This window comes from Spea bombifrons, chromosome 3, assembly GCF_027358695.1.
Source record: "Spea bombifrons isolate aSpeBom1 chromosome 3, aSpeBom1.2.pri, whole genome shotgun sequence".
NCBI lineage: Eukaryota > Metazoa > Chordata > Amphibia > Anura > Pelobatidae > Spea > Spea bombifrons.
This window is the reverse complement of record NC_071089.1, coordinates 24,242,234-24,267,587: the sequence shown is the minus strand read 5'-3', so window position 1 is coordinate 24,267,587 and position 25,354 is coordinate 24,242,234. Positions and strand designations below refer to the sequence as shown.

The 25,354-nt window shown below is 40.2% G+C and overlaps 3 protein-coding genes and 1 long non-coding RNA gene across 5 annotated transcripts in view; 1 reads left to right on the top strand and 3 right to left on the bottom strand.

Moving 5' to 3' along the window:
* ABHD12 (abhydrolase domain containing 12, lysophospholipase) overlaps positions 1–4,568 on the bottom strand; it is a 38,765-nt gene extending 34,197 nt beyond the window's left edge. Inside the window, exon 1 of the mRNA XM_053460632.1 lies at positions 4,262–4,568. Within this exon, the coding sequence (XP_053316607.1) occupies positions 4,262–4,377 (116 nt within the window). The 5' untranslated portion in view covers positions 4,378–4,568. The remainder of the gene's footprint in view (positions 1–4,261) is intronic.
* On the bottom strand, positions 470–1,606 carry LOC128484299 (uncharacterized). Its single transcript, XR_008351136.1, has 2 exons — positions 804–1,606; positions 470–732 (listed from the first exon to the last, which is right to left on the bottom strand). It is a non-coding gene; the product is annotated as an uncharacterized LOC128484299 (long non-coding RNA).
* A 34-nt stretch (positions 4,569–4,602) lies between the features above and the next one.
* Positions 4,603–10,489, top strand: GINS1 (GINS complex subunit 1). Its single transcript, XM_053460633.1, has 7 exons — positions 4,603–4,866; positions 6,626–6,690; positions 7,043–7,141; positions 7,647–7,737; positions 8,084–8,200; positions 8,891–8,965; positions 10,275–10,489. The coding sequence occupies exons 1-7, from the start codon at positions 4,684–4,686 to the stop codon at positions 10,341–10,343; spliced, it is 699 nt and encodes a 232-aa protein (XP_053316608.1). The 5' UTR covers positions 4,603–4,683; the 3' UTR covers positions 10,344–10,489.
* A 3,436-nt stretch (positions 10,490–13,925) lies between these two features.
* NINL (ninein like) overlaps positions 13,926–25,354 on the bottom strand; it is a 38,666-nt gene continuing 27,237 nt past the window's right edge. Inside the window, exons 18-28 of one of the 2 annotated variants that reach the window (XM_053460624.1) lie at positions 22,621–23,994; positions 21,742–21,846; positions 21,535–21,604; positions 20,677–20,961; positions 19,746–20,009; positions 18,703–18,987; positions 17,196–17,309; positions 16,679–16,792; positions 15,959–16,171; positions 15,314–15,427; positions 13,926–14,788 (exon numbers count right to left, since the gene is read on the bottom strand). In XM_053460624.1, coding sequence (XP_053316599.1) covers positions 14,597–14,788; positions 15,314–15,427; positions 15,959–16,171; positions 16,679–16,792; positions 17,196–17,309; positions 18,703–18,987; positions 19,746–20,009; positions 20,677–20,961; positions 21,535–21,604; positions 21,742–21,846; positions 22,621–23,994 — 3,130 coding nt within the window. In that variant the 3' untranslated portion in view covers positions 13,926–14,596. The remainder of the gene's footprint in view (positions 14,789–15,313; positions 15,428–15,958; positions 16,172–16,678; positions 16,793–17,195; positions 17,310–18,702; positions 18,988–19,745; positions 20,010–20,676; positions 20,962–21,534; positions 21,605–21,741; positions 21,847–22,620; positions 23,995–25,354) is intronic. The other variant, XM_053460625.1, reaches the window with a different exon arrangement.

Genomic DNA, 25,354 nt, shown 5'->3' with positions numbered 1-25,354 from the left:
TATTATTTTATTGGTTCTGTTGTTAAGAATAAGATGACGTAATTTTGACCTTAGCTTTAGACAGTTAAACCCTTAAGGCAGGGCTCGACAAATCTCAGGCGCCAGGTCGCCATGGCACCTGATAATTTTGTCCTGGCGCCTAGGTGTTTGTGAGCCAAGCCGTTGGCCGAAACACGTTTAGGGCAATAAGTAGCGTATTGCTATTTCAATTTTTTTTTTCAAATCTGGCTATCCTGGCCCTATGTCCTACTTAGGCCATCTTTGAAGTCAGCCCATCAATCCATATTTTTTTGAAAACCAGACACCTCAGGGAATTTCAAATGCTGGTATATTAACCCATTCCATGCACTTCCTACCACCAGCCTTTGCCAAAGTATATGGTGTTGGTTGGGTTGTTTGTGGGCTAAATGGCCACATTTGGGACATGCGCATAGCATTTCATTTTTTTCTTTTAGATTTTTTGGATATATTTTCTTTTAACTGCATGGTTCCCCTTATAGTGTCATGGTGATATCACTGGGGTCTGTTTTATTTTTTCAACTATTTTTCAATTTTATTTTACTGATCACATAGTGGTTAGTGAGCTGGGACCTATTGACCTGCATGGTTGGCATACAGCCTTTCAATATGGTGAAAACGATCAGCTGAGCGAAGAGATAGATGATGAATGCACTTCCGTCATGCGCCTTGCATGTCAATTGTCGTCAAGCGGTTAGAGGGGCAGTTTACTGTCTATAAAAGAAAACAAAGAAACTATGCATATAAAAGTACTCTATAAAATAATAAATAGAAAAAAAGCTTACCTGAGTGAGAAACTGAAGCTTACCCACCCCCTACTCTTCCTGACCTTCCTTGCCACTGATTGGCTGCTTGAAACAGCCAATTTGTGGGGGTTATGATTGAAACAGTTAAAAGGTAACTAGAAAAAAAATTAAGAAATGGATCAAAACAGTATTTTATCCATAGAGGAGCAAGTATGTGACAAAGGCGAGACTTTTTCGCCTGCAAGCCGAACCCTCTTTGCCTAAGGTATCGGCCGTAACAATGATTAGAAGCATCATTAAATGCTACCAGTCTGCTCTAATAAACTGTCCTCTTCACGTCACATTTCTGGCCACCCTAAGCATGACGCTCCCTTGCATACTGCACCATTTTATTATTATTATTGAACTTTGGATTGAGGGCAAAAAAGTTAATTAAAACAAAAAAGGTTTTAGGTATATTTGTAATGGGAGGGACATCAATTTTTTTTTTTTTTAATTTTCTTAAATATTTTTTCCCCCATTTTCTATTTTTGTATTTTAGTTTTCTTTTACCAAAAGATTCCTTAGGGATCTGGCTTGCAACTGGACAGTACCCCTTATATCATAGTGACACCACTGGAGTCTGTTTATTATTTTTTACATTTTTCATAACTGTTCAAAAAATAAATATTTTTATAGTATTATTTGAAACGGTAGAATCACTTTTTTTTCCTCCCTATTTCACTTGAAACCTCACTCCTAGTGATCACAGAATGATCAGCAAGCAATGCCCCGCATTACTAATCGCAGTACCCGGACAGACCCACTGGGAGCATTTAATATTGTTATTCCGGTGAAACTGATGCTCGTGTGGAGCGCCATTACACCAGATCGGTCAGCAGGAAGCAAGCGATGCTGTCTCCTGCCAAGGGGGGAGACCTCAGACTGTCAAATGACACCCTGAAACGGGAAAACGTCCCTGCCGGTGCAAAAACCACAAGATGTACTATAACATCCTCTGTCCCATAGAGCAAGTTTTAGATGGCGTAATAGTACATCCCATGTCACTAAGGTGTTACAGGTGCAGTTCCATTTAGGCAATGTTAATTGCACTCTCTAGCAGGTTAAGCATATAATCCTTAGCAGATCAGTAATTTTATTATTCTTTTCTCTGAAACAATGAGATAAAATACTTTATACATGTTTTTATTATTTGCATTCTAAACAGAATTACATGATTCACAGTTTTATATCAAAACAATCAAAGGAAAAGGCCTGCATAACATATCAGAGAGTGTAATTAAGGTACTAAGTGGAACAGCATCTTTAAAAAGCATCTGCTAAGATATCTAGCAACTAGGAAAGCTCAGCAGAACTTCCTTTAAGACAATGAAGAAAAGTGTATTTTCTATGCAGCCTTTACTGTCTAGTTCAAAATAAAAATCATGGTTTCGGTCAAGGACAAGGTTGGGCTTTATTTTCATCATAGATGAAAAAAACAAATAGTAAAATGAAATTAACAAGAAAACTTGACTGACTGGTTTTGCACCCAGCCCAAAATGGAATGCAATTCTTAGAATTGTGCATTGGGATTCGTACGATCTGCAACGGAATTTTCCAAGTATGTTAATTTGTATGAAGGTTTGAAAAAGAGGACAAGAACCCCCAAAAACTAAACGAAGCAGGTGGAAGCTCGGCCCTTTTGCAGAAGAGCTTCGGGAGGCCTGGTTAACAGAGCTGATACCCAGAAGAAGTGGATGATGAAAGTAGACAGAAGAAAAGAGACAGAAGAAGAGGCAAGAGAAGAAGAGGAGCTATGGAAAAGGAGGCAGGGACATGGGGAGTGGCAGGTGGAGAAGACAGGGAGACATTGAGAGACGGCATGAGAGACAGTGAATGAGAGCGTGAGTGACAATGAATTGCATTTCCAATGGAAAAGCCCTCGAAATTTTGTCCGAACCAAGAAGACAGAGAACAAAATTAGTCGTCCAAAAAACGATGGAACAAAAATGAACCAAACAAAATTGTGCGAATCATTTTTGGTCCATTTGCACAAGTCTAATAATTATATTCTTGTGCCTCGGCTACATAGATTTTCATCCTGTAAGGAATATACTGTGCATGTTCTCAGGTGTAAGCCAGCGCTCTGCTGCCAGCCCAACTAAAAAAACACATTCGTGTCATTTCAAGGGACATGCGTGTCATAGCTAATGAATTATTATTATACATTTACATAGCGCCAAAATATTCTGCAGTGATGTTACAATGGGTAAATCATGCGAGGAGCTCATCACATTATTATTTATTGTTTTAGATGGCACCATCATATTCCGTAGCGCTGTACAATGGGTAGACAGGATATATAACAATATATATATAGAACAAGTAGTATATAACATAATACCTTGACATACAGAAACAACAGGTGAGGAGGGCCCTGCTCAAATGAGCTTACAATCTAAAACGCCATTTAATACAACATTGTCAGAATACTATGAAGTATTTAATAATTAACCACTTGAATTGAACGCCATTTTCTGTAATATATCCCATGAAAAAATACCCTTTATAAAAATAAACTTTAGGGATTTTTCTTGACGTAATAATTACACCGTACTTGCCGGCGGATAACACGCACCGGCGTATAACACGCACCCTCCCCAGGACCGGAAGTGAGGGAGACGTCGCTGCAAATCGTGCAGCTCTAGGATTTATCGGCGTATAACACGCAGGTAGGGTTTCAGCTTCGTATTTAGGTTTAAACAGTGCGTGTTATACGCCGATAAATACGGTATATATTTTAATACGATATTTGTTTTGGTTTATATATACACATTAAATATCACCTATACACATACCTGGGAACTCTCCGGATTTGACCCAGAGATTGCCGGGTGAGCGCTGCTCCTCCTGTTCTCCGGGTCAAGACCCGAATCCTCCGGATCGCGGGAGCGGGGTCTTGACCCGCCCCGCTCCCCGCCCATTTTTTCATTTACATGGGGGTGTTCCGCAGCGTGCAGCCCTGGCCGCGTCCCGCAAGGGAAGCCTCTGGGTAGCCAGAGCCGAGAAGTTCCCAGGTATGCTTATACAGTAGAATAATGTTTATTGCAGCGATATAAAAGGTGCAATATTAAGTACAGTTTAGTTTTACTCCTAGCCTGAGTCATTATAAAATACTAAACTGGAGCCATAATCTTTCACGTTATTATTGTATACCGGGAGCTATAGGTTAAACAGTAAGCGACAAGGCAGAATGGCCATTCATTATAAAGGGCCATCACTAGCAAACGTCTTCCGCAAAAAGGGCTGAGCTGGCCATGCATGATACTCAATAGGTAAGGAGACTGAAGCCTCTCGTTTTTATCTATTCATTAGACAGGGCTAGCCAAGCTCTCCCTGCAGAAGAAGCTCACAGGGGTTGGCTCTTCATAATGCATAGTGAAGCCAAGGAGCTGAAACCCAACTCTCCCGTTTAGTGAACGGACCCTAAAGTATACCGTCACACACCCTTGACTCACCTGCGACCCCGCCGACACAAGCCCCACATAAGTTCGTCCAACGCGATCACGCAAACCACAGAAAGATTGTCTTTTCTAGCGTTCCGTACTAAGTGACCAGTACGATAACCACCCATTGGTTCACAACATTAGGCGGCCAATTCCGTATTTCCGCGACCCATAAAGCTAGAAGGCAGAGAGAAACACTACTACTGTCACAAATTCAAAATTACGACGGGAGCGGCCATTTTTCCGGGGTTTGACCTATTGGCTCCACCCGGATAACCCAGAGAGCGGAGACCCGCGGATACATCTCTGGTTTATAGCTTTGGAGCATAGGCTGGCGAGGAGGGAATACTTTGTAAAATAAGTACTTAAACCTGTCTGTAAAGTAATCCTCGCTTATCCATAGCTAGGTATAGGTTTCATTGCCAGGTTCGAAAATGGCTACCGCTTCCTCAGAACGCCCGCCTCATGTATACGTCAGATTCCGGTGTTCGTCTGTAGTCTTGGCGCGAAACTTTATCGGCGGTGTCGGGCTTTGGTCCACTATGTTTTGTGAAAAGGCAATAGAGCTGATCCGGGAGCTACAACGTGCTTCGGATGGACAGCTCCCCGCCTTCAACGTGAGTGACCCCCGGTTACAGAGTGCCATTAGTACTTATACAGGGGTACCGTACACTATATACCGCGGGTATTTAGTCCTTATTAAGCAGGAAGACTCACGAGACCCCAGGAAGATTGGCGAGAGTCTCATCTATTCTAAAAGAGCTGGACCCAATAGTCCAATGATTTGCAGCATACCTGCTAGCAGTCATGGATTTGGCAGGACTTCATAGCTTTCTGTCAGCCACAAAAGCCCCGCAAGCTGATGGCTCTTACATAGAAGCCTGATTTTAATGTTAAGCGTGTGTTTACAAAGTATTATTGCTCTCTAAAGGTAATGGCGGGTATGTGTGACAGAAGTATTATTTATTTCTAGGGCATAACAATTGGTATGTAACATAACAATTTTACCTACATAAATTATAGGTAAGCAGAAGAGTTTACAATCTAGAGCAGGGGTGTCCAAGTTTTTTCTGCAGTGGGCCACTTCATCAGAATTGTATACGTGCGAGGGCCGCACTCATTTTTCACTGTGAGAAAATATGCAGATTAAAATAAAGTAAATGACACAAAACCTTTACTTTTTATAAAAATAGGTAACACACTGCAATTGGACAAAAAAAATAGCAATATGACTTGGCATGATAGGAGTGTGATTGCTAACAGCAATCACACTCCTATCATACCCAGGCAACCAGTAAATGCTGGTACCTAGGCAAGGTACCACACAATCACACTCCTACATGCTGGTACAGGGTGGCTGTAAGTGATGTGTAGACCCCATACTGCTGGCAGCATCAATACACAAGGGGGGCAGATAGCTAGGTTTCAGCATGTACTGGCTGACTTGGCATGATAGGAGTGTGATTGCTAACAGCAATCAAAGTCCCATCATGCCTAGGTTCCAGCACTTACACATCCAACCAGTAAATGCTGGAACCTAGGCATGATGGGGCTGTGATTGCTGTTAGCAATCACACTCCTATCATGCCAAGTCAGCGAGTACATGCTGGTACAGGGTGGCTGTAAGTGATGTGCAGATTTGGCATGATAGGAGTGTGATTGCTAACCGCAATCACAGTCCCAACATGCCTAGGTTCCAGCACTTACACATCCATGCTATCACACACACACACTCATTCATTCACATACTCATTCATTCACAGATTAATTCCCTCAATCACGCATACTCATTCAAACACCCTCCCCCACCCCCTTACCTGCACTGCAGCTCCTCGATGCCGCTCACAGACTTAAGCAGAGGGCGCGGCCTCCATCTGCGTTCTCTGGTACTGGACAGAGGAAGCGGGACTGGAGCAGAGTCATGGCTTCCTCTATGCAGTACAGAAGACCCTCCCACAGGTAAGTCGCGTAAGATTGGTTGCCCCGGGCCGCATGTTGGACGCCCCTGATCTAGAGGGATTTAGGGTGAATTACACAAGAGGTAAAAGCTTCGTTGTTAGGGGTGGTGCCGACACACTAGTAAGTAGTAAGGAATATGGGAGGAAGGGCGCGTAAGTGATCATAAGTGTCCTTAAAGTTGTGGGTCTTAAGGGAGATGGGGAAAGATGGCTGGGACAGGAAAGGACACTCAGATGATAGGGCAGCCCCTTAGAAATCCTGCAAGTGTGCATGAGAGCTAAAAATCAGAAGAAAGGACAGACCAAGGTCATAGGATGTATATAGCATTACACTGTAACTACTGTCTAGGGATCTGCTTTCAGGTAGTTTAAGGCTTTCTCCGTGTAATAATCTCGGTTGGTGTGCTTGTATTTTCAGGAGGATGGGATCCGACAGGTTCTTGAAGAAATGAAAGCTTTATATGAACAGAACCAGGCAGATGTGTAAGTCATCTTGTGCTATGGGGGGACACACACGCATACATATAATTATACGTGTTTCAAAATACAGGCCACTGTAATATGTTGTTAATTCAGATAATCGTCTATTGCAATGAAGGTTGCTTAGGTGCTTTTTTTTTTTTATATCCATAATGCAGCTTTCAGCTGCAGATCAAAAATAAACAATATTATTCTGTTACTCTTCCTTAAAATGCCGTTTGCAGTAATAGGGTTCCCTCGGCATATGCTGGGAACTAATTCCTTGTCCGTAGTACACTTCATATCCCAGACACACACTTTATTTGTGCTGGGATGTTAACCTTGGCTGCTCTTATTTCTGGTTTTCTCCCATTAGTAACGAAGCAAAGTCTGAAGGCCGCAGCGACCTCATACCAACTATTAAGTTCCGCCATTGTTGTCTGCTAAGGAATCGCCGCTGCATTGTAGCGTATCTGTAAGTGTCTGACATTCCAATGTTACAGAGACTAACAATAAGTAACATCAGACGAGTTTTATTTATGTATGTGTGTATATATATATATATTACATGGTCCTGTTAAGAATGCAAATGATAAAATCTGGAAAGGGGCAAATAACTTTTTCGCAGCACTATGTCAATCTTGCCCAATGGAACAAGTACGCATGTGTACGATATGTCAGTGACATCATTGTGTACCTGAAGCTGGTAGTTCAGCTGCTAGTTGATGCTTCCTGCACGCACACTGTTGGGCTGAGTAGTTAATTTTTTATTTTATTTTTTTATTTATTTTTTTTATAAAACCTGGACAGATCCACTTTTATGCGACATCCACTCTTCACAGATTTTTTTATAAAGAATATCAGCTTTGTATACTGAAAAAGTGATATTAGATGAAGATAATTTTCAATGTCAATTTCAAGGTTTTTCCCCAAAATATTGCTTATCTTATGCCACTAAGTGAGGCTGTTTTGATTTGCAGGTATGACCGCTTACTTCGGATCCGTGCTCTCCGATGGGAATATGGCAGTGTGCTCCCCAATGCTTTGAGATTCCACATGTCTGCAGAAGAGGTTTGTTGGTGTTAGACATTTATGGAAAGAACTATTCTTTAAAGTAAACTTTCAAAATTCAGACAAGGATAAAGCAAACATTAGGACTCCTTTATCATCCTTTGTGCGTAATTTCAGATTGCGTGAATGACATTTTCACATAATCTGCATATCCCTCGTAATTCCACAGATTGTGTGGGATATGCCGGCCTAGGGTGGTTGCAGAACGGGGCCAATCACCCTATTGGGCAATCAGGCCGCCGGTATTGTGCTTATTCCCCTGGTAACATTCAAAAATGTCACTTATGTTTTGTTAATTTTTATAATTCTAGTTAAACCCAATGTGTTTTTTTGTTTTTTTTTGTAGACTGACTGGTTTAATCAGTACAAAAGGTCCTTGGCCACATACATGAGATCCCTAGGAGGTGAAGAGGGTTTGGATTTAACCCAGGATATGAAGCCGCCAAAAAGCTTATATATTGAGGTGAGTGTGTGGTTTTGTACGTAAGATTTCTTTTTTCACTTTGTGTCTGCAGGGTCGTTGACAGTCTTGCTATTTGCCTGATCACACTTTTTATGTCATGGCATGGTCCAAAATGTCTTGATGTGTTAAAGGGGACATACAAAGACATTTTGGACAATGCTATGCTTCCAGCTTTGTGGAAACAGTTTTGGGAAGGCCTAAACCCCATCAAACAACTTTGGGAACGGAGATTGCGAGACAGGCCTTCTTATCCAACATCAGTGCCTGACCTCACAAATAACCCTACTAGATGAATGGGGAAAAATCCCTCAAACGCTCCAAAATCTTGTGGAAAACATTCCCAGAAGATTGGAAGCTGTTATAGATGCAAAGGGGGGAACCAGCTTCATATTAATGTCTATGTATTTAGAATGCAATGTCATTAAATCCCTGTTGATGTAATGGTCAAGTGTCCCAATATTTTTGTCCATAGTGTATATAATATACCCAAGCTGGCATGTCTATAATTGTTAATGTAGCGATTCTTCATCTTTAAATCTGTGTCTTGTGAGCAAACCTCTGCAAGATGACCTGTAATGCTTTGGACTATGTTTCTTTAAAATACAGGTTTTCAAATCAAAATATGGGAAGATATGGTATATTTAAAGTAGATCACCCTTTGTATTTTACCTCTTTCTTTTCCCCCCTCAGGTACGCTGCATAAGAGACTACGGGGAGTTTGAAATTGAAGATGGAACATCAATTCTCTTAAAGAAAAACAGCCAGGTAATTAATGGTTCACGTAAAGCAATTGCCTGTCATTGGATATAAGTCCTATTTGTTTCTTAGAATAGCCTAAAGTACTTGTACTATGTTGATTTGTCAGCTTGAATGTCTCATACTGCGTGACTCTTGGGTGACATTCAAATAAGTATATTATACCAATTTTAAGCTGACAGCTTACTTTCTAGTGAGTGCTTCTGTTTGCTTATGAAATGCAGATCACAGCAGTTTAAAGGGGACCTACTTCAATAATTGTAAACGAAAGTCAATTTTGTTTGTGAAAATTAGTGTAGATGATTAGTTATTGGCGTTCTTCTGTCAACTTCTTTCTTCTTCAACTGCATGCAGGGACCCTATACATCGGAACCGATCTCCCATCACTGATCTCTAATGGCATGTATGCTATCTGGACACTGATGTATTGCTAGCATACATGCCATTATTTGCTGCTTTAGTGCCATGCTACTAAGCATGTGCGAGAGGCGTACACATTAATGCTTCCTGATTTCATTAGATGCCAGCCAGAGGAGAGACTCCCCCAAACTTTCTTATTACTAAGATAATAAGGTTAAAAGTATGTTTCTTAAAAATATTGTACTGTTGTCTAAGTCTTCTAGCTGTTATCTTAACCCAGTGCATTTGACAAGCACCCTGACTCATTTCACATTGCCTGTGTTAAACTATAGAATGGCACAATAATGGCTTAATAACCCAGCTGGACAGTCTTTTTTAATGAAAGCCTGTGGAGCAACACATTATTGCTATGAATAATCAGTGTGGTGTTTGCACAAGGAAAGTCACCCAAAATATGACATAACAGTGGCAGCCTCCAGGTCTACATATAAAGTTTATTGGAACAAAATGAGATGAAGCAGGTTATTGTGGTTGGTAACCTACCTGACTGTACAATACTATTTTATGCTTTGGAAGTCTCTAGTTCGATAAGTACAAAAATCCCGCACTGGTTTGCATTCAGTATAATTATTAGGAGTCCATGAAAAATGGAAACCAATATAGATTTGGGGACTAGACTGTTTCTTTAAAAATAAAAAAATACTATTAGAAAATTACATACAAGTTCATCCGTTAATTTACGTGATAATTTGGGTGATGAGTAACTAGGCGTCTTCCTTTCTTTCTAATGTAACTATTTTTTCATTTTGTTTGTAAATTATAGTAAGATGTGTGTGGCCAAGGTTTCCTGCATTTGCTGTATAACAACATACGGCTTACTTTGAGTAGATGCTAATCTTGGGTTGAATGTTAATTTGTTTCATATTAAAAATGTGTTTTGGTTTTTTCCCCCCTCCAGCATTTTTTGCCAAGATGGAAATGTGAGCAGTTAATTAGACAAGGCGTTCTGGAACACGTGTTATCTTAAAAATGCTCTCCTTGTCTCGCTCATTATAGACCAATATAAATTTATAGCCTTCACTCTGATCAGCACCAGAATGTATTTATCTATGACTAAATGTTGAATTATACTTCTGCGTCCCTGTCTGTGTAATAAAACATAATGGCTTACAATTTTTTTTTATTTTTTTTTTACTTCTGTGTTTTGCATATATGAACTTTTATACACATTTGAAAATCAAAGTACATGGTTTTCATAACATGCACTTGTGATGTAAAGGCTCTTAAAACATCTTGTTCCCTAGATTATCTATTGATCAATGTTGGTGGCAGGATAGCAGTGGTATCTCCAGCTTTCATATTGGGGGGGGCAATTATAAAATATATATGCGTTAGACACGCATTTGACTACATAATATGTAGTTATCTCTTTGAAGTAAAGACTGATTGAAATATGATTTCAAAATAACAGCTGAACTGGCAGTTAATTTTCATTCTTTTAATATTAGCCCCTGCTGCCGATATATATAAATATTGGCCCCTGCTGCCGATATATATAAATATTGGCCCCTGCTGCAAATATATATTTAACCCTTCTGTTGTGAGAATACATAGGTGCCAACACTGTTTTTTAAAAAAAAATATATACTTAATGTAAATATTTCGTTTACTGATTGGCTAGCACAATGAGTAAGCGGGAATTAATGCTCTACAAAACAATGTCACTTTGTCATTTTTGCAACAACAGACACACTTTAATACAAAATATCTGTTTTTAAACAGAATCCTTAAATGTCATCTCAATCACATAAACACTCACCGATTAGCAGTTTAGAGGTTAAACTTTCTCAGTCATGGCTGCTCTATGACATCAGAAACATGAGAAGAGTCATAGCAGGGATCCAGGAGTTCCGTGTGCACATTTTTCTTCACAGTGCAGAGGTGAATAGAGGTGAATAACGTGACTAGAGAGAGATTACAGAAAGCTGCAGCCATGCCCCTTTGGGCAACATGCAGTATTTGCATGGACTATTTAGACAATAGTTGTGACGTGGCAGCGATTTGTTGCGGGCACACTTTCCATCAGAAGTGCATCATGCAGTGGTTTTGCACTAGCCCCAAAGTATCGTGCCCACGGTGCAGAAAGGAGCTGAAAAGCAGCAAATGTTTTCTTGAAAAGTTGTATTTTGATGTGGGAGAGCAGGATGGTCCTGCTCTTGACCCAGAATCTTTAAAGAGGGAAGTCGACCAACTGACTTCCCAACTGCAGGAACAACAGCAGCGCATTGAAGAACAACAGAGAGAATTGGAAGCAAACATGGAGGAGCTTGAGAGATATAGAAGGGAGATTCAATCTGGAAAGAACATAGAGACGCTGCTGGAATCGCAGACAGTGGAGGTACAGATGGTGGTGACACAAATGGGGACAGGACCGGAAGCATTTTTAGACCTAGCTTCGTACAGCCTAGCTATAACCAAAGATTACAACGATTTGAAAGCGGATCACAAGGCCTCTGAGGAGATGATTGAACATTTAAAATCAGAATTAAACATCTCTAATGAAAGGGCTCAGAGCGCTGAAATCGAATATGAAAAGTTAAGAGAAGAGCAGAATACCACCTGGAATACTCTCATTACTATCCAAAAAGAGCTGGCTGTCAACAGGAATGATGTAAAAAATGCAGAGAAAGATATTGTGAGCGTAGTAAAGGAAGCAGAGCCATTGCAGGAACCATTTATCTCCCCACCACCATCAGAAGGAGCCATAAATTGCCGCTTGTATAATAACCTCGCACCACCCGGACTCGCTGATGACATCTTGCGTAAAACAGTTACCCCACCAACAACAACCAAGGCCGCTACTAGACCTGAAGAATCTGAGAGGCTTCTCTTCTTTGGACTGCGGCAACCAAAGCTTGGCTCCCCTGGCTAGAGGGAATAATGACATCAATTCTAGTGAAATAACAATCTCTTGTGGATTGTATAGGATATTTAGATGCCTTAGAATTAGTAATAAATAAATAGTTAAATGTATAATTGTCTTCTGTGTGAGTTGCTTTAGTATATAGTGATGGGGTTATGCATTATCACCATATCTGTTCAGTAAATGGTATTTTTTTAAACGTAATTTATTAATACGTAATAGTTTCTTTTTTCAGATTTCTGTTTTTTCCAGTTGACATACAGCTTACAAATTTGTGGATGAAATAAAATATTCTTGCCAACATTTTTTTGTGTCAGGGGCAGTGGAGGCTCCTCCATAGGAGCACATGCGCACGTGAACCCCCAAGTGTAAAAGGTAGACACAACAGCAGTAACACCAATGGCCAATATCTGAGAAAACTACTTTCCACACGATTCCATGGCACTGCAGAATCAAACCCACAGCTATAATAGCAAATAAAGGAAGATAAGGTATAAACTTATGGCCAATATGAAATCAGAGGCTGGCACAGGAGTGACCCAGATGGGCAGCGTACTAAAATATTCTCTACCCCAATAGCTGTATGTGGGTAAAATAGCTACACACACACACACACAGCTATAACATGCATACTCGCAAAAGAAAAGGCGTAAGAAAACACATTGAAAAAGTGCAGTGACCAAAAAACAGAAAAATATACCAAGCGGCATCTAAAGTATGAACACAACAGCTAAAATAAACAAGTAGTTTATTCATGTTTTCCACACAAGAAAATCCAAGCTTCGCTTATAAATTCAACATAGCAAAAGTTTCAGTTTTCCCTAATTTCAGGTCACTAACCTCGGTTTTGGGGTTTCATGGCAATATAAATATACAAACCCAAATATAAAATTACACATTCTAAATTGAATATACATAGCGTGTTTTTTTTGTAATCAATATAAATGAACAGTCTGTAATGAGAAATAACTGTACACATCCCAGATAGAATACAAAATGTACATTTGCTTTGTTGCAAAATAAAATTTATAAACACGTCTTGCCCATAGAAAAAACTTGTGCACATTGGTGACTGTATATACTACATAGAAAATGGGGATAGAAAGCTGAGACCTTGGACCACAGACAGGGAAACTGTGACAATGACAAGAAATAATGAACAATTTTGTAAAGAAATGAGAAGAATTGATAAATAAGTTATACAGAAAGTCACCACAGGGTCCAAAACATTGGATGTAAGAAATAAAAAAGCCTTTAAAAAAAAAAAAACTCCCACACATACGTTTATTTTGTTGAGATTATCCCATATGCGCAAAAAAAAAATTATACAGGATCACAACTTCTGTAACTTCCATGTAGTTTCTATTGCAAGGGTGGTGTTAGTACAGGCCAGCTGCACCACATTTACCATAACAGCTAGTTCTACTTCACGATAATACATGTTTGTAGTCAGAATTTAACTGATTATTTAAGGTTTGTGTTTGGGGCGAAGGAAATAACCATTAGTAGAAGAAGCTGTTGGTGAGGTCTACGTCCAGTCCTAGAGGGCTGTAGATCAACCCATAGAGTGCACAGCAAGTTATTTACCTAGTGCCCGAATGAAAGATTTCATTTCAGAAGAATGAAAACTAGGGGACCAGACCACCCAGAAAGGCAGTCATGCCCATATTGTTATTCCACAGTGTTCATGGTACAATGTTTGAAAAGTGGTCTTCCCTCCATAGTGATGAAATGGCACACTCACCAGAACAGTGCTGCCATGGTGATAAATCCACTTCACAATCTAAGAACCAAAATTGCTTATTTTTAAGAGCCTTTTCACTATATTCAACACTAACGTTCTAATCGTCATTAACCGATTCTGGAGAATTCAGAGACACAATAAGAACCGGATTATCTACAAAACAGAGACAATTTCAGCAATATATTTGAACAGGAAAACTATATCTGTCTACAAAATATCAAATTCTTAAGATAAAACCTGACAGTAATTGTTAGAAACCAATTTCATGCTTCCAAAAAAAAAATATAAAATAATTTTTATTGGTGGGAGAAGGGATAAGATCGTTCTCTGACAACGTGTACATCAGAGATTCCGTATATCAAGCTGCACGACAGCCATTGGTGCATGTTAAGTTTCCATATACCGATTTTACTCGGTATTAAAACATTTCAGGTGGCTGATCCAAAGAGGAGAAGATCCAAACCGGGCACGTGAATTAAAAAAAAATAAAAATATAAAAATATTCACTCTCATAACTGGCTGCACAGATTAAGATTTCATTACATCTCTGCTCCTATTTTCATCCATTTTCTAGTCCGTAGTGCAACATTAAGGAAAAATCCTGGTGCAAATGTCAAACACCCAAGGATGCTGGTGTGATTTTCCTAATGGCGTTGTTGAGAGCCGCAATCTTTTCTACTAGGAGGTAGTTTTTCTTTTCTGCACTCTTCTGCCTCTCCTCAGTAACTTGAAGAGCCTTCATCAGATGTGCATTCTCTACATAGAGATCCTTCAACAGCAGATCCGATTTTGCATTTTTTTCCAGCTACAGAATACACAAAAAGAATCAAAACATCAATTGGGTAACTATGGAATAACGGATTATGTCATCATACTAATAAGGTGAAAGTTAGGTAAAAAATAAAATTTCAGCTGTACTTTGTGTGAGCAATTTCTGCAGCAAATGCATAGGTGGAATGTAAATGTATGTTAAAGTTAACAGCCGTAATCTATATACTGGCGCAGGTTGATAGAGTTTAAAAGAAATGTACACATATGGCTGCTGAGAACAGGGGCGTACCTAGAGTATGTGGCACCTGGGGCGGATCTTGTATGTGGCACACCCCCCATACACACACTTTAAAACATTTAAGCCGGTTAGAGGGAGATCCTTGATCTCCCCAACCGAGCCTGTTCCTCTAGCGGCGGACATTACCGTCCCTGATGAGCGGCACCCGGGGTGGACCGCCCACCCCCCTCGCTAGGCTGAGAACATGTGTAACATTGGAACTGTTGGCACGTTTAACTGCATCAAGCTGCTGAGTTTTGATTTTCATGCATCTGCTCTCACCTGCTCCTTTAGCTGGTTGACCTTGTCTTGAAGAATCATCCGCACGTTCTTTAAGTTCATTTCAACATTTTCCATCCGATCTTCCATCTTTCTCAAAAGCTTCTCATGGGCTTCCTAAATAAATAAATGGTCGATCACTAGAAAACACCCTTCACGTCAATAGTGTCTGTACTAGAACTGAGGCAGACTACATTTGCGGTCTTTGGAACAACTCCTCTCTAAGCTACACTACCATTTAAAAGTATTTCCTTGTTTTTAACCTGTTCAGTCCCCATAGGACATAGGTGTACATCCTTGAAACCTGTTCCAAGAAGGCTGTTAGGATGCCATGGAACCCTGCTTGCTGATTGCCGTGAGACTAGCACAGACAGATCAACGGAGGGAGGAAAGAAAACATGAAATACAAAAAAAAATTTACTGAGAGCCAAGTGATGTCACCATAACATCACTGGCATCAAAAATGTATGAGAGATCCCAAAGGAATTACGTGCCCTACTACCACCCTCTCAGGTTTTGCTTGAAAAATATGGCCACATAATGCATTATCTTTTCAAACATTTCTACTATAAATAATGTTCATTAGGATTCTTTATAAATGTGGGGAGAGTGTAGTGTTGGGTGTTTTATCAGCTAGCTGTTGTATACCTGCTGCATGGCCAGTTGCCTGTTTGCCTGCTCAGCATGGAATCTCAGCTTCTCCTGCATCTGCTGGACTATTTGCTGTTCTTCCAACAATCTGTTCTGTGTCTGAGACAGCTGGTCCTTTGGCACAGAAGCACTGACTTGTTCTTTCAATTGCTGGACCTCTCTCATGTGCTGGGACTGCGCAAGCATTAGCTTCGTATTGGCTTCAAGAACCTAGATGGTGAGAATTACCAACACTTTATATGAGGACGAAAAAATAAAGAGGTACATTAAACGTGAAAAATTGATGATTTTAGACTCCAAAAGCCTAGGAATAGACACATTAGCATTGTTACAGTTAAATCCAAACAAGCCAAATGTCCTGCCTGTATACACCAACATAAACGTAGTACTATTTTGTAATGACAACGTGTTTTGTGTCATCCCTTCTGGCACTGGTGAAATGTATCTTCTACATTATTATGGAAGCCCCTTCAAGCAGCTGTGTCTTTAATTAACAGCTTGTATCGCACACAATTGTGTGAAAGCTTTGAAAACTAACATGCCTCAAGCCGTAGGTGCATAGCACTTTTCACTTTATAGATGGGCTCATCTCTTTGGCACCCATGGGAATACTACAGTGCCTTGGACACCCTTCCCCCCATGCTACAAGGGGTGCCTAATTATAATGTTTGTTCAGACAGCCTAGCGGATATTCAACACAGGTTTACAGAAGTTTACCTTGTCCTGGGAGTCATCCAGTGCCTCTCTGAGCTGGGCTTGGATTCTCCTCAGGTCCTGACATTCACCAAGTGCGCGTTTCAAGTCAGACTCCACTTCCGTTATTTCTATTACCTGCAGCCGCAAAATAATCATTTTCATTATATGCTTGTAAAAACAGTTAAAAAAGTCAGAAATAAGCATTTTAGGGCTCAAACATTTGACATTACTGATAGTGCCATATATTATGATGGGCCAGACCTCAGTCGAAGGTTCACAGCAAGGGTAAACTTGGACGTGTCTTTTTTTATCCAACTTAAATTACTGTTACTAATGTTACTATGTATTACATTTACCGGGGTCTGGAGTAGTCAGGGACCCCGTTGGTCATTCACAACATGTCCTTAAATAACCTCAAATCAAAAGCTCTGTCTCAGGGATATTCTTGGGTGAACTTAATCTTTGGCAAATAAACTACAAAACTAGTAACACTGCTTCTCCCCTTGGTTCTGAGGACAGGTTTACATATTGACTTTACCTTGTGTGCGCTTTCTTTAAGTTCTTTGGTCACTCGTTGACATTCCTCTTCCAGAGCCTGCTTTGCTTGCTTTAGTGATGAAACATCTTGCTGAAGAGCCCCCATAGCCAAGAGCTAGAAGCAAAACAAAATAATTAACATAGCGTCAGGTGGCACATATGGACAGTCTTTAGGACAAATAAAAAAACCCCAATATCTATAGTTCCATGATGTCTCTATATTATGCTTAGACTTATACAAACATATAAATGTCATCACTAGGTATTATTTCTAAATTTCAATTTGTGCAACTGTTTAAGCTTTAGAAAACAGTATTATATCTAACTCTTGATAGCTCATACATATTTGAAAATAACAAAAAAAGTAAATAATTACACAAATTCACACACTGGGGTCTGAAAAGAACTCTGTCCTCCTAGCCAGCATTGGAGCTGACTGACAGTAAGTATATGACCTTCAGGGAGATGGATGGAAGACAGCTGGGGGGGGGGATTCTGCAGAATCCTGACATGCATTTCAAAAAGTGGAAATGGGCCATGCAGAAATCATTAAAGTGCAATAATATCATTGCCGGGATATCTCTTTTACACTATTTTATAAAAAGTACAAGCATTATATCAAAAAGCTGTTATAAAAGGGAAACTTTGGGCACTAAATAATGAGATGATAGGCTGGATTGCAGGATGAAGGTCTGCTGCTAAATTGAAAGAAGTGATAAAATAATTTAAGCTAATTCTACTACAACCCGCTTTACGTTGTGTTGCGTTCTAGTAATGTAATACATAAGCCACATATATACAGCAACATATATATACCGTATTGGTCCGAATATAGGCCGCACTTTTTTCCCCCCACTTTAAGTCTTTAAAGTGGGGGTGCGGCCTATATTCGGGGTCTAGCCCCCGACGCCCAGGACATGCAGTTCCGGGTGCCTGGCAGGCAGCAGGGTTAGGATACAGATCCCCCGCAGCTCAGATATATACGCTCAGACAGCCTCCCCTGCCGGCACTTTCCACGGGGGGAGTGCCGGCACAGGAGATTGTCTAAGCGCATCGTGCAGACGTGCGGGCAGCGGAGGTTGTTTACCCGCATCGCCGCAGCCGGTGAACGTCTGCACGATGCATTTTACCTCTGCCCCCAAGACTTACCAGAGCAGACTCCTGGGTGTCTGGTGGGGGACATCTACGCAATACGTGTTGGGGTGGGGGGGGGTGCCAGCATATCTCAGGGGGGGAGGACAGAGTGGCAGCATATTGGGGGGGTGGGACAGAGTGGCAACATATCTATTACAAAACTTTTTCTTTAAAAAGCACCAAACTTTTATGGTGCGGCCTATATTCGGGTGCGGCCTATATCCGAGCCAATACGGTATATATATATATATATTTACAGATAAAAAAATTAAATATTCATTGTTTTAATAAAATTAGAAAACAGGTTTATTCTAAAAACACTAAAAGGTTTTTCTACAAGATTATTAGCATAACATCCTAATATCAGCCAATACCTTTTCTTTTGAAATGTCCAGCTCCTGTTCTAGCTGCCGTCTTTCGCTTTGCCACGCTGTGAGTCTCTGCAGCTTCTCTTCCTCCAAAGCACTGAGCGCTTCCCGCAGCTGATCTATGGTTGCAGTCGCTTCTTGCTGCTGCCGCGCCACCTCCTTTAGTTGGGCGTTTAGCGACCGGATGGTCTCCTCCTTACCCACATTCTGGGCGCTCAAATCAGACAGGGAGCCGTTAAGCTGGAGAGACTGTGTATTCAATTGAGACAGCTCAGCGCTATATTTCTCACTCTAAGGAGAAGAAAACAACAACAAGCCATAAGAATTCACAAAACTGTGCCACTAATACAGTTACTGTACACGTATCCTTCTGCATAGTGATTACATTATCTGTCACCTTTATCGATAGTCGCTACTCAATACAAATAATTCAGACCAACCTGCCTACCAAATGGACGGTGTCCATCCACCTGCAATAACCAAGGGGCAGCATACAACTACTGTGATCTACAGAAAGGCAGCAGGTGATGAGAATAGAAGGACAAGGACTTATTCGAAGGCTAAATAAGCACCACCTCAAACAGATGTGTCACTCTTCCCAAATCTGACATGTAACAGTTGTATGCACCAACTAAGCCACAGTAACAAAAAATACATTTATATGTAATGAAAACCCCTTTCATGTATACCATGGGGAAAGGTCCTCAAGATCTCCACGAATATTACTCTAGCTATCTTAGCTCTGCCCTAATGTTAAGCAGTTTGTTCAGGCAGCTTTTTTTTTTTTTTTTTTTTTTTTTTTTTAAGATTAGATGAAAAGGACAGAACTTTAGAACAGAAAACAGATTAGCTAACGCTGCCACCAAGATGCAGAGCTCACATTCCATAAGTTTAAAGTATAAACTAAATGTCTCAAAACTGTTAAACTGATTGGCAAACAAACAAAAAGCTCATACTGTAGGTAAGTGAGCTGTATGATATGTTTCTTAATACTATACATTTATTAATTGAAGTGATTTTCATTTCAAAAACACGGATTTTTGTGTTACCTCCGCTTTGGCCACACGCAGCTCCTGTTCCAGGTTTTGTCTCTCGTTTTGCCATGCCGTGAGTCTCTGCAGCTTCTCTTCCTCCAAAGCACTGAGCATTTCCCGTAGTTGTTCTGTGGTGGCAGCCACTTCTTTCTGCTGCTGGGTCTTTACCCGAACTTCGCTATTTAGCCTCTGGATGGCCTCCTCTTTACCCAAATTCTGGGCACTCAGATGAGACAGGGTTCCATTCAGCTGAGACAGCTCATCCCGGTACTTCTCGTTCTAAGGAGACATTTATAGGGATTTTTCATATAAAGATATAGCGCTAATATAAGTTACAAGCACTCTAAGACGAGTGAATAGTCTTGTGTCTAAACTCTAGTAGAACTACAACCGCTCAGTACTGGGTTGGAGATGTCGGGCTTTACCCTGCAGGTTCCCATGCTTAACTGTATCACACACAGTCCAGTGTACTTCATTATACTCAAGCTCTACAAGCAACAGGTTAGCAAGCCTACCAGGGAATACAACAACACAAATAAATTAAGTGTTCTGCCAGGTTATCCATAAAGATGAGAATATATCAGTATACGTTACTTACTTGTATCCCCTTTCCCTGGCTATACCCCTTTCTATGCCAGAAGTAGAAAGCCGGCGGAAGTTAACCAATGGCCATATTGCCCCAGTCTGTCTCTCATAACAAAATAAATCCTAACCATGAATAAGGAATAATTAAAACTAAATAGATAATGTGATCATACCATCTTCGTTATTATATTGTGGAATCTACATGCACGTTATTGTGTGGTCTGCAATATGAATATCAGTAGCGTGTTTATGGTATTTGTATGCCAGGACGGAACTAGCAGACTAAGGTAAAGGATATGTTGAACAGGCATTAATGGGTGGTCCATCATCAGTGGCCATTGAAATTTGTTTTTAACGTTACCTCAGCTTTGGCCATGTGAAGCTCCTGTTCTAGGTGTTGTCTCTCGCTCTGCCATGCTCCAAGTCTCTGCAGCCGCTCTTGCTCTAAACCATTGAGTGCTTCCTGCATTTGTTCTATGGTGGCAGCCGCCTCTTTATGCCGCTGCTCCACCTCCTGCAGTTGGATGTTTAGCTGTTGGATGGTCTCCTCCTTATCCACGTTCTGCGCTTTCAGATCCGACAGGGTGCCATTCAGCTGCAGACTTTGCGTACTCAATTGAGACAGCTCATCCTGGTATTGCTCATTCTAAGGAGAGGGACAGAGTTATTCAGACCTCAAACAGCCAACCCAACTTACAGTATATGCCAGTGAGGTCTGCAGGTGGAAATGAACTGCTCCACCTAGAGGACTGGAACAGTATAACCTGCACAGGGCAATAAGAATATCTATGTATTCTTTCTATAACAAAGCACATCTGTAATTGGGCGAGTGCCATTAATTAGGGTCTCATTTGTCTCAGATGACTTTTTGGTTAAGTCAATTAATATTCCTTCCTCTAGTACCCTTGTTTACTAGATAAACGATCCATGCAAGAGTGGATTGACAATGGGGTGGTGTAGTGACTACAACTCTAATGAGGATTTTTGTTTTCTTTTGTTTTTGTCCTGTGTCATAGAAGAATTTACCACTTTTAAACTTGGGATTAGAAATAAAATAAAAGGGAAAATAGTTATTTGTAATCCGACGTTTAAGGACTGTCAATAGAAATGTTGAGAATTCCCCTGTGAATACTTAATGTTTTCACCTCGGCTGTATGACATGAATGGTAAAAACCTATTTTTTCCAATGAAATAAAAAGGGATGCCAAAGGGCACTCACCTGCTTGGTCAGCTCTTGTGTATCACTGTGCAGCTTCTCTTTCTCTCTCTTTAATTCTTCTACTTGTATCCTATGATAGGCACATCCAAGTATATAAACTCATTAAAGTATATTTCAAAGGAGGATAGATGTCAGGGCGAGTGGTCATTGTCCAAAAGTAGAGGGCTGGGGCTAACGAAAGAAAATTAACACACAAACACCGATTACCTGGTCATTGTATTTAGTTCTTCCAAGTCAGACACTTTTTGCTGCAATGGTTCTAGTTTTTTCCTCAATAAGCTGTTGTCCTCAGAGAGTCGGCACAGCTCCATCCTATGTAAACAAGTTTGATGTTAGAAAGCAGTGATTTTCCATTATATACACAATACATAGGTCCTATTTAGTTAGTCAGCACCTGTCAGAAGAAAGCACATTATTTAATTTATCAAGACAGAAGGTGCGGGGAACAAAATGCTATTAGTTAATAAAGAAATATAGTACTGTATTCATGTTCTCATGTTACTGCAAAAGACAAAATTACATAGCTTCACATTTTTGGGTAAAAAATATATTTTATACATACATACACACACACGCACACACATACATACATACCCACCCTTATATACATATAGATACATATTTACACGCCCATATTAAATACAAAAGCCACAAAGAATTCATAGGGGTTGAAATGTAAATTTTTGTTTGTTCATAAAAAACCCAATGTACAAAATTGTCCAGACTAAAGCCAAGAACATAATTGTCATTGAGATCTCATCAACACAAAGATAAAGCAATCTCCTTCTTGATATACAAATATTTGAAAGAAAATGAGTGCGGTGATTAATTAAACCATTTTTTTTTACAGTGTAGAAAGACTAATAAAACTAGAGAAATATGGTTAGTATGGAGAGTACAGACCTGTCGGACAGGGCAATCCCAAGCAAAAGCACAAGCCTTCCCAATACATTTAAAGCATGGTATAGCACAGATTGAGGGTTCAGTAGAGTGATTAGTAATGTCTATTCGGTGACGATTATTTTTTTTCATACTGGCTCATTCTAATTAGTGAACATAAAACTATAAAAAGCTCAGTTGCCAAACCTGTTATCCAGACTTGCGCTGGTTTCTATTTCCCGCACTAAGTCTTCTAGCTTGAAAAGTTTGTCTCTTGTATAGCTTTTCTCCTTCTCTAGCTCTTCCATGGCATATTGGACCTTGTTAGTTGCCTCTTCTTCCATCTGCTGGAGTTTGCCAGATGCTTCTCTGATTTCACTCTGGAGGATGCTTATCTCCTCTTCCTTCTTTCTCACCTCCTGAGACAGCAGCACATTTCGATTAATAAGTTCCTCCACCAGGTGTGTTTCCTCTACATCTTGTAGAGATAGGCACACATTTTGTAGCTCACTTGACTGTTTGCAAGCCTGTTCCATCTGAGCCATGGTTGCCTTCTTCTGTTCAAGTTCTTCAACCAGGCCTGGCAAACCTGCAACCTGTTTTTGGAGTTCTTCCTTATCGCTTATAAGCTCTTGGAGGCTTGAACGTAGTTTTTCAACAGTGTCATTACTTTCTTGTATTTTAGACAGAAGCTCTTTTTCCTTTTCCTTGGGCAGAAGACATTCTTCCTCTTTAGCTTTCACTTGGCTTACTAATAGATCTCTTTCCTCTTCTAGCCGATTCTGTTCTCCCAGAAGCACCTTTTTACCCTTTGTTTCATCCTGCAGCTGCGCTCTTAGAGAAGATACTACCTTCTCCATCTCTTCAATCTTTATCAAAGCATTTGTTTCTGCCTTTTCTAACAAAGCTTCCCTTTCTTCTGCTGCCTTCAAAGAGCATAAAAGCTGCTGGTACTGAAGATGCTGGGATTTGATCTGTTTAATTTCCATCTGTACAAGCTCATCTTTATTTTCTACCAAACTGCCTGTGCCAACCATTTTAGGCGTATTTATTTCATCTTGGTCTATTTTACAAACGTTGGCCTCACCTGTCCCCATATAAAACCCAGACACTGAAAATGGCTGCTGGTTTAGACCGATCAGGCTTTCTTCTAAAACATCAGAATGCCTGTTCAACAGTTCATGCTTGCCTACGGTGCATGGACACCTTTTGTGTTCCATAAAACCTACGTGCAAGCTCTGAATTTCCTCGTTCAGCTGATGAATGCGTGTTCTGTACTGGTCTTCAATCTGTTCCTTCTCCACGGCAAAGGTTTTACAGATAAGCGCCTGTTCCTCATTGTGCTTCTCTTCTAGCTTAAGCTGCTCTTTTTTCCAGCGCACCATTAAAGCCCTCTCTCTCTCTTCCCACTGAGATCTCTCCATGACGTGTTCTCGTCTCAGTGCCTTTTTATCCTCTTCGTGTTTGCGCAGGGTCTCCTCCTTTTCGCAGTGGTGCTGCTGCACTATGCTTTGGCAATATTCAGCATACTGAGCTTCAATTTCTGCCAACCTCTGTTTCAGTTGTTCTTCTGCCTGACCCCTATAGATAAATAACGTGGATGTTCACCTGAATTACATATCATTTCACATTTAGTCAAAAGACACTCTTAAACCGAGTACAAACATTTTAGGGATTATTGGGTGCACTTGTTTTGTGGTTAAAGTTGATGCATTGCTATAAGGACAAGTTTTTACTTTTAATAATAAAAAAAGCCTCTGCATGACGCCTTAGGTTTAGTTTAACAATACTATTTTACTTGAGAACTTGTGGCAAAACTAGCATCTTCAAATAGTTAACTGTTTTGAAGTCTGCTGGAACATAACAGCTGCCACCAAATGGGCCAAGGTAGAAATAATGGAGAGACCCTGGGGGGTGCATGAAGATGGAATGGCTGCTCTCTTGGTATATACATAAGGTGGGTTTCTAATGCGTGCTTATGCCTTATTTTAATCGGTTTACATAGATTTATGTGAAATATCTAGGATTTGAGGATATTCTCTGTACACTATTCTGCTGTAACACTTATCCAACACGAAACTGACCTGCTAGTTCTGTAAATTATAACACTGTTAAATCATAAATAATGGGTGTAAGACTGAATAACTCCCCAACTGTTATATTGGCGCTATTCATTAAAGCTTGATGAGGACTATAGTTTTGGGCCAGCGTAAACTTTTTCAAGATACAGAATAGATGAAAGGTAAGGTGTTCTTACCCACACACTTGAGTACGCTGGACAAGAACAATTTGTACAGGAATAAGCATCTGATACAAAGGCTCTAGGTTCATGGTCCCTCATCTTTTACACTTGGCCATTGGGGTGACCCAGTTAGTCATGAACATGTCATATGACCGTGTCTGGGGACTATGAAAGGGTTCACCCTGAGATTCTTCAAATACTGCCCCTTTAACATTACTTTGTAGTGACTTGCAAATGGATTCAAAGCAATCCACACATTAAAAAAATACAGGGTTAAATACCATGCAAGACGTCTTCCAGGAAAAAAATCCTGAAATCGCTTCCCATAAAATAAAAAAAATTTCCATAAAAGAATTTCCATTGTTAAGGTTTTGCTGAATTAACCCAGTAAGATTTCTTTTTACTGCAAACCATAAATATATTGTTTTTAGGTTTTTTTTTGTTCTTAACAGTCATGTGAACTCCTCGTTTTAGCTGAATAAAATATATAAGTCATACAGTTTCATGAAAATCTTTTGGATGAAAACATTTATCGCTGGATATATGAAGTGGGATTTTGGAAGTGGGTTTATTCACTAAAGGGAGAGTTTGTAGGAAATGTATGGTTCAAACCCCCTGACTTCACTATATATACACACATTATAAAGCTCCAATCCCAATGAGCTTCAGCTGCCGGAATAGTTTGCCCACCCAGCTATA

Excerpts from the sequence above, each read along its gene's own strand:
- GINS1 (XM_053460633.1), top strand. The coding sequence starts at position 4,684 with ATGGCTACCGCTTCCTCAGAACGCCCGCCTCATGTATACGTCAGATTC. Across the intron at positions 7,142-7,646 it reads CGCTGCATTGTAGCGTATCT|GTATGACCGCTTACTTCGGA; the intron begins GTAAGTGTCTGA and ends TTTGATTTGCAG. Across the intron at positions 7,738-8,083 it reads TCCACATGTCTGCAGAAGAG|ACTGACTGGTTTAATCAGTA; the intron begins GTTTGTTGGTGT and ends TTTTTTTTGTAG.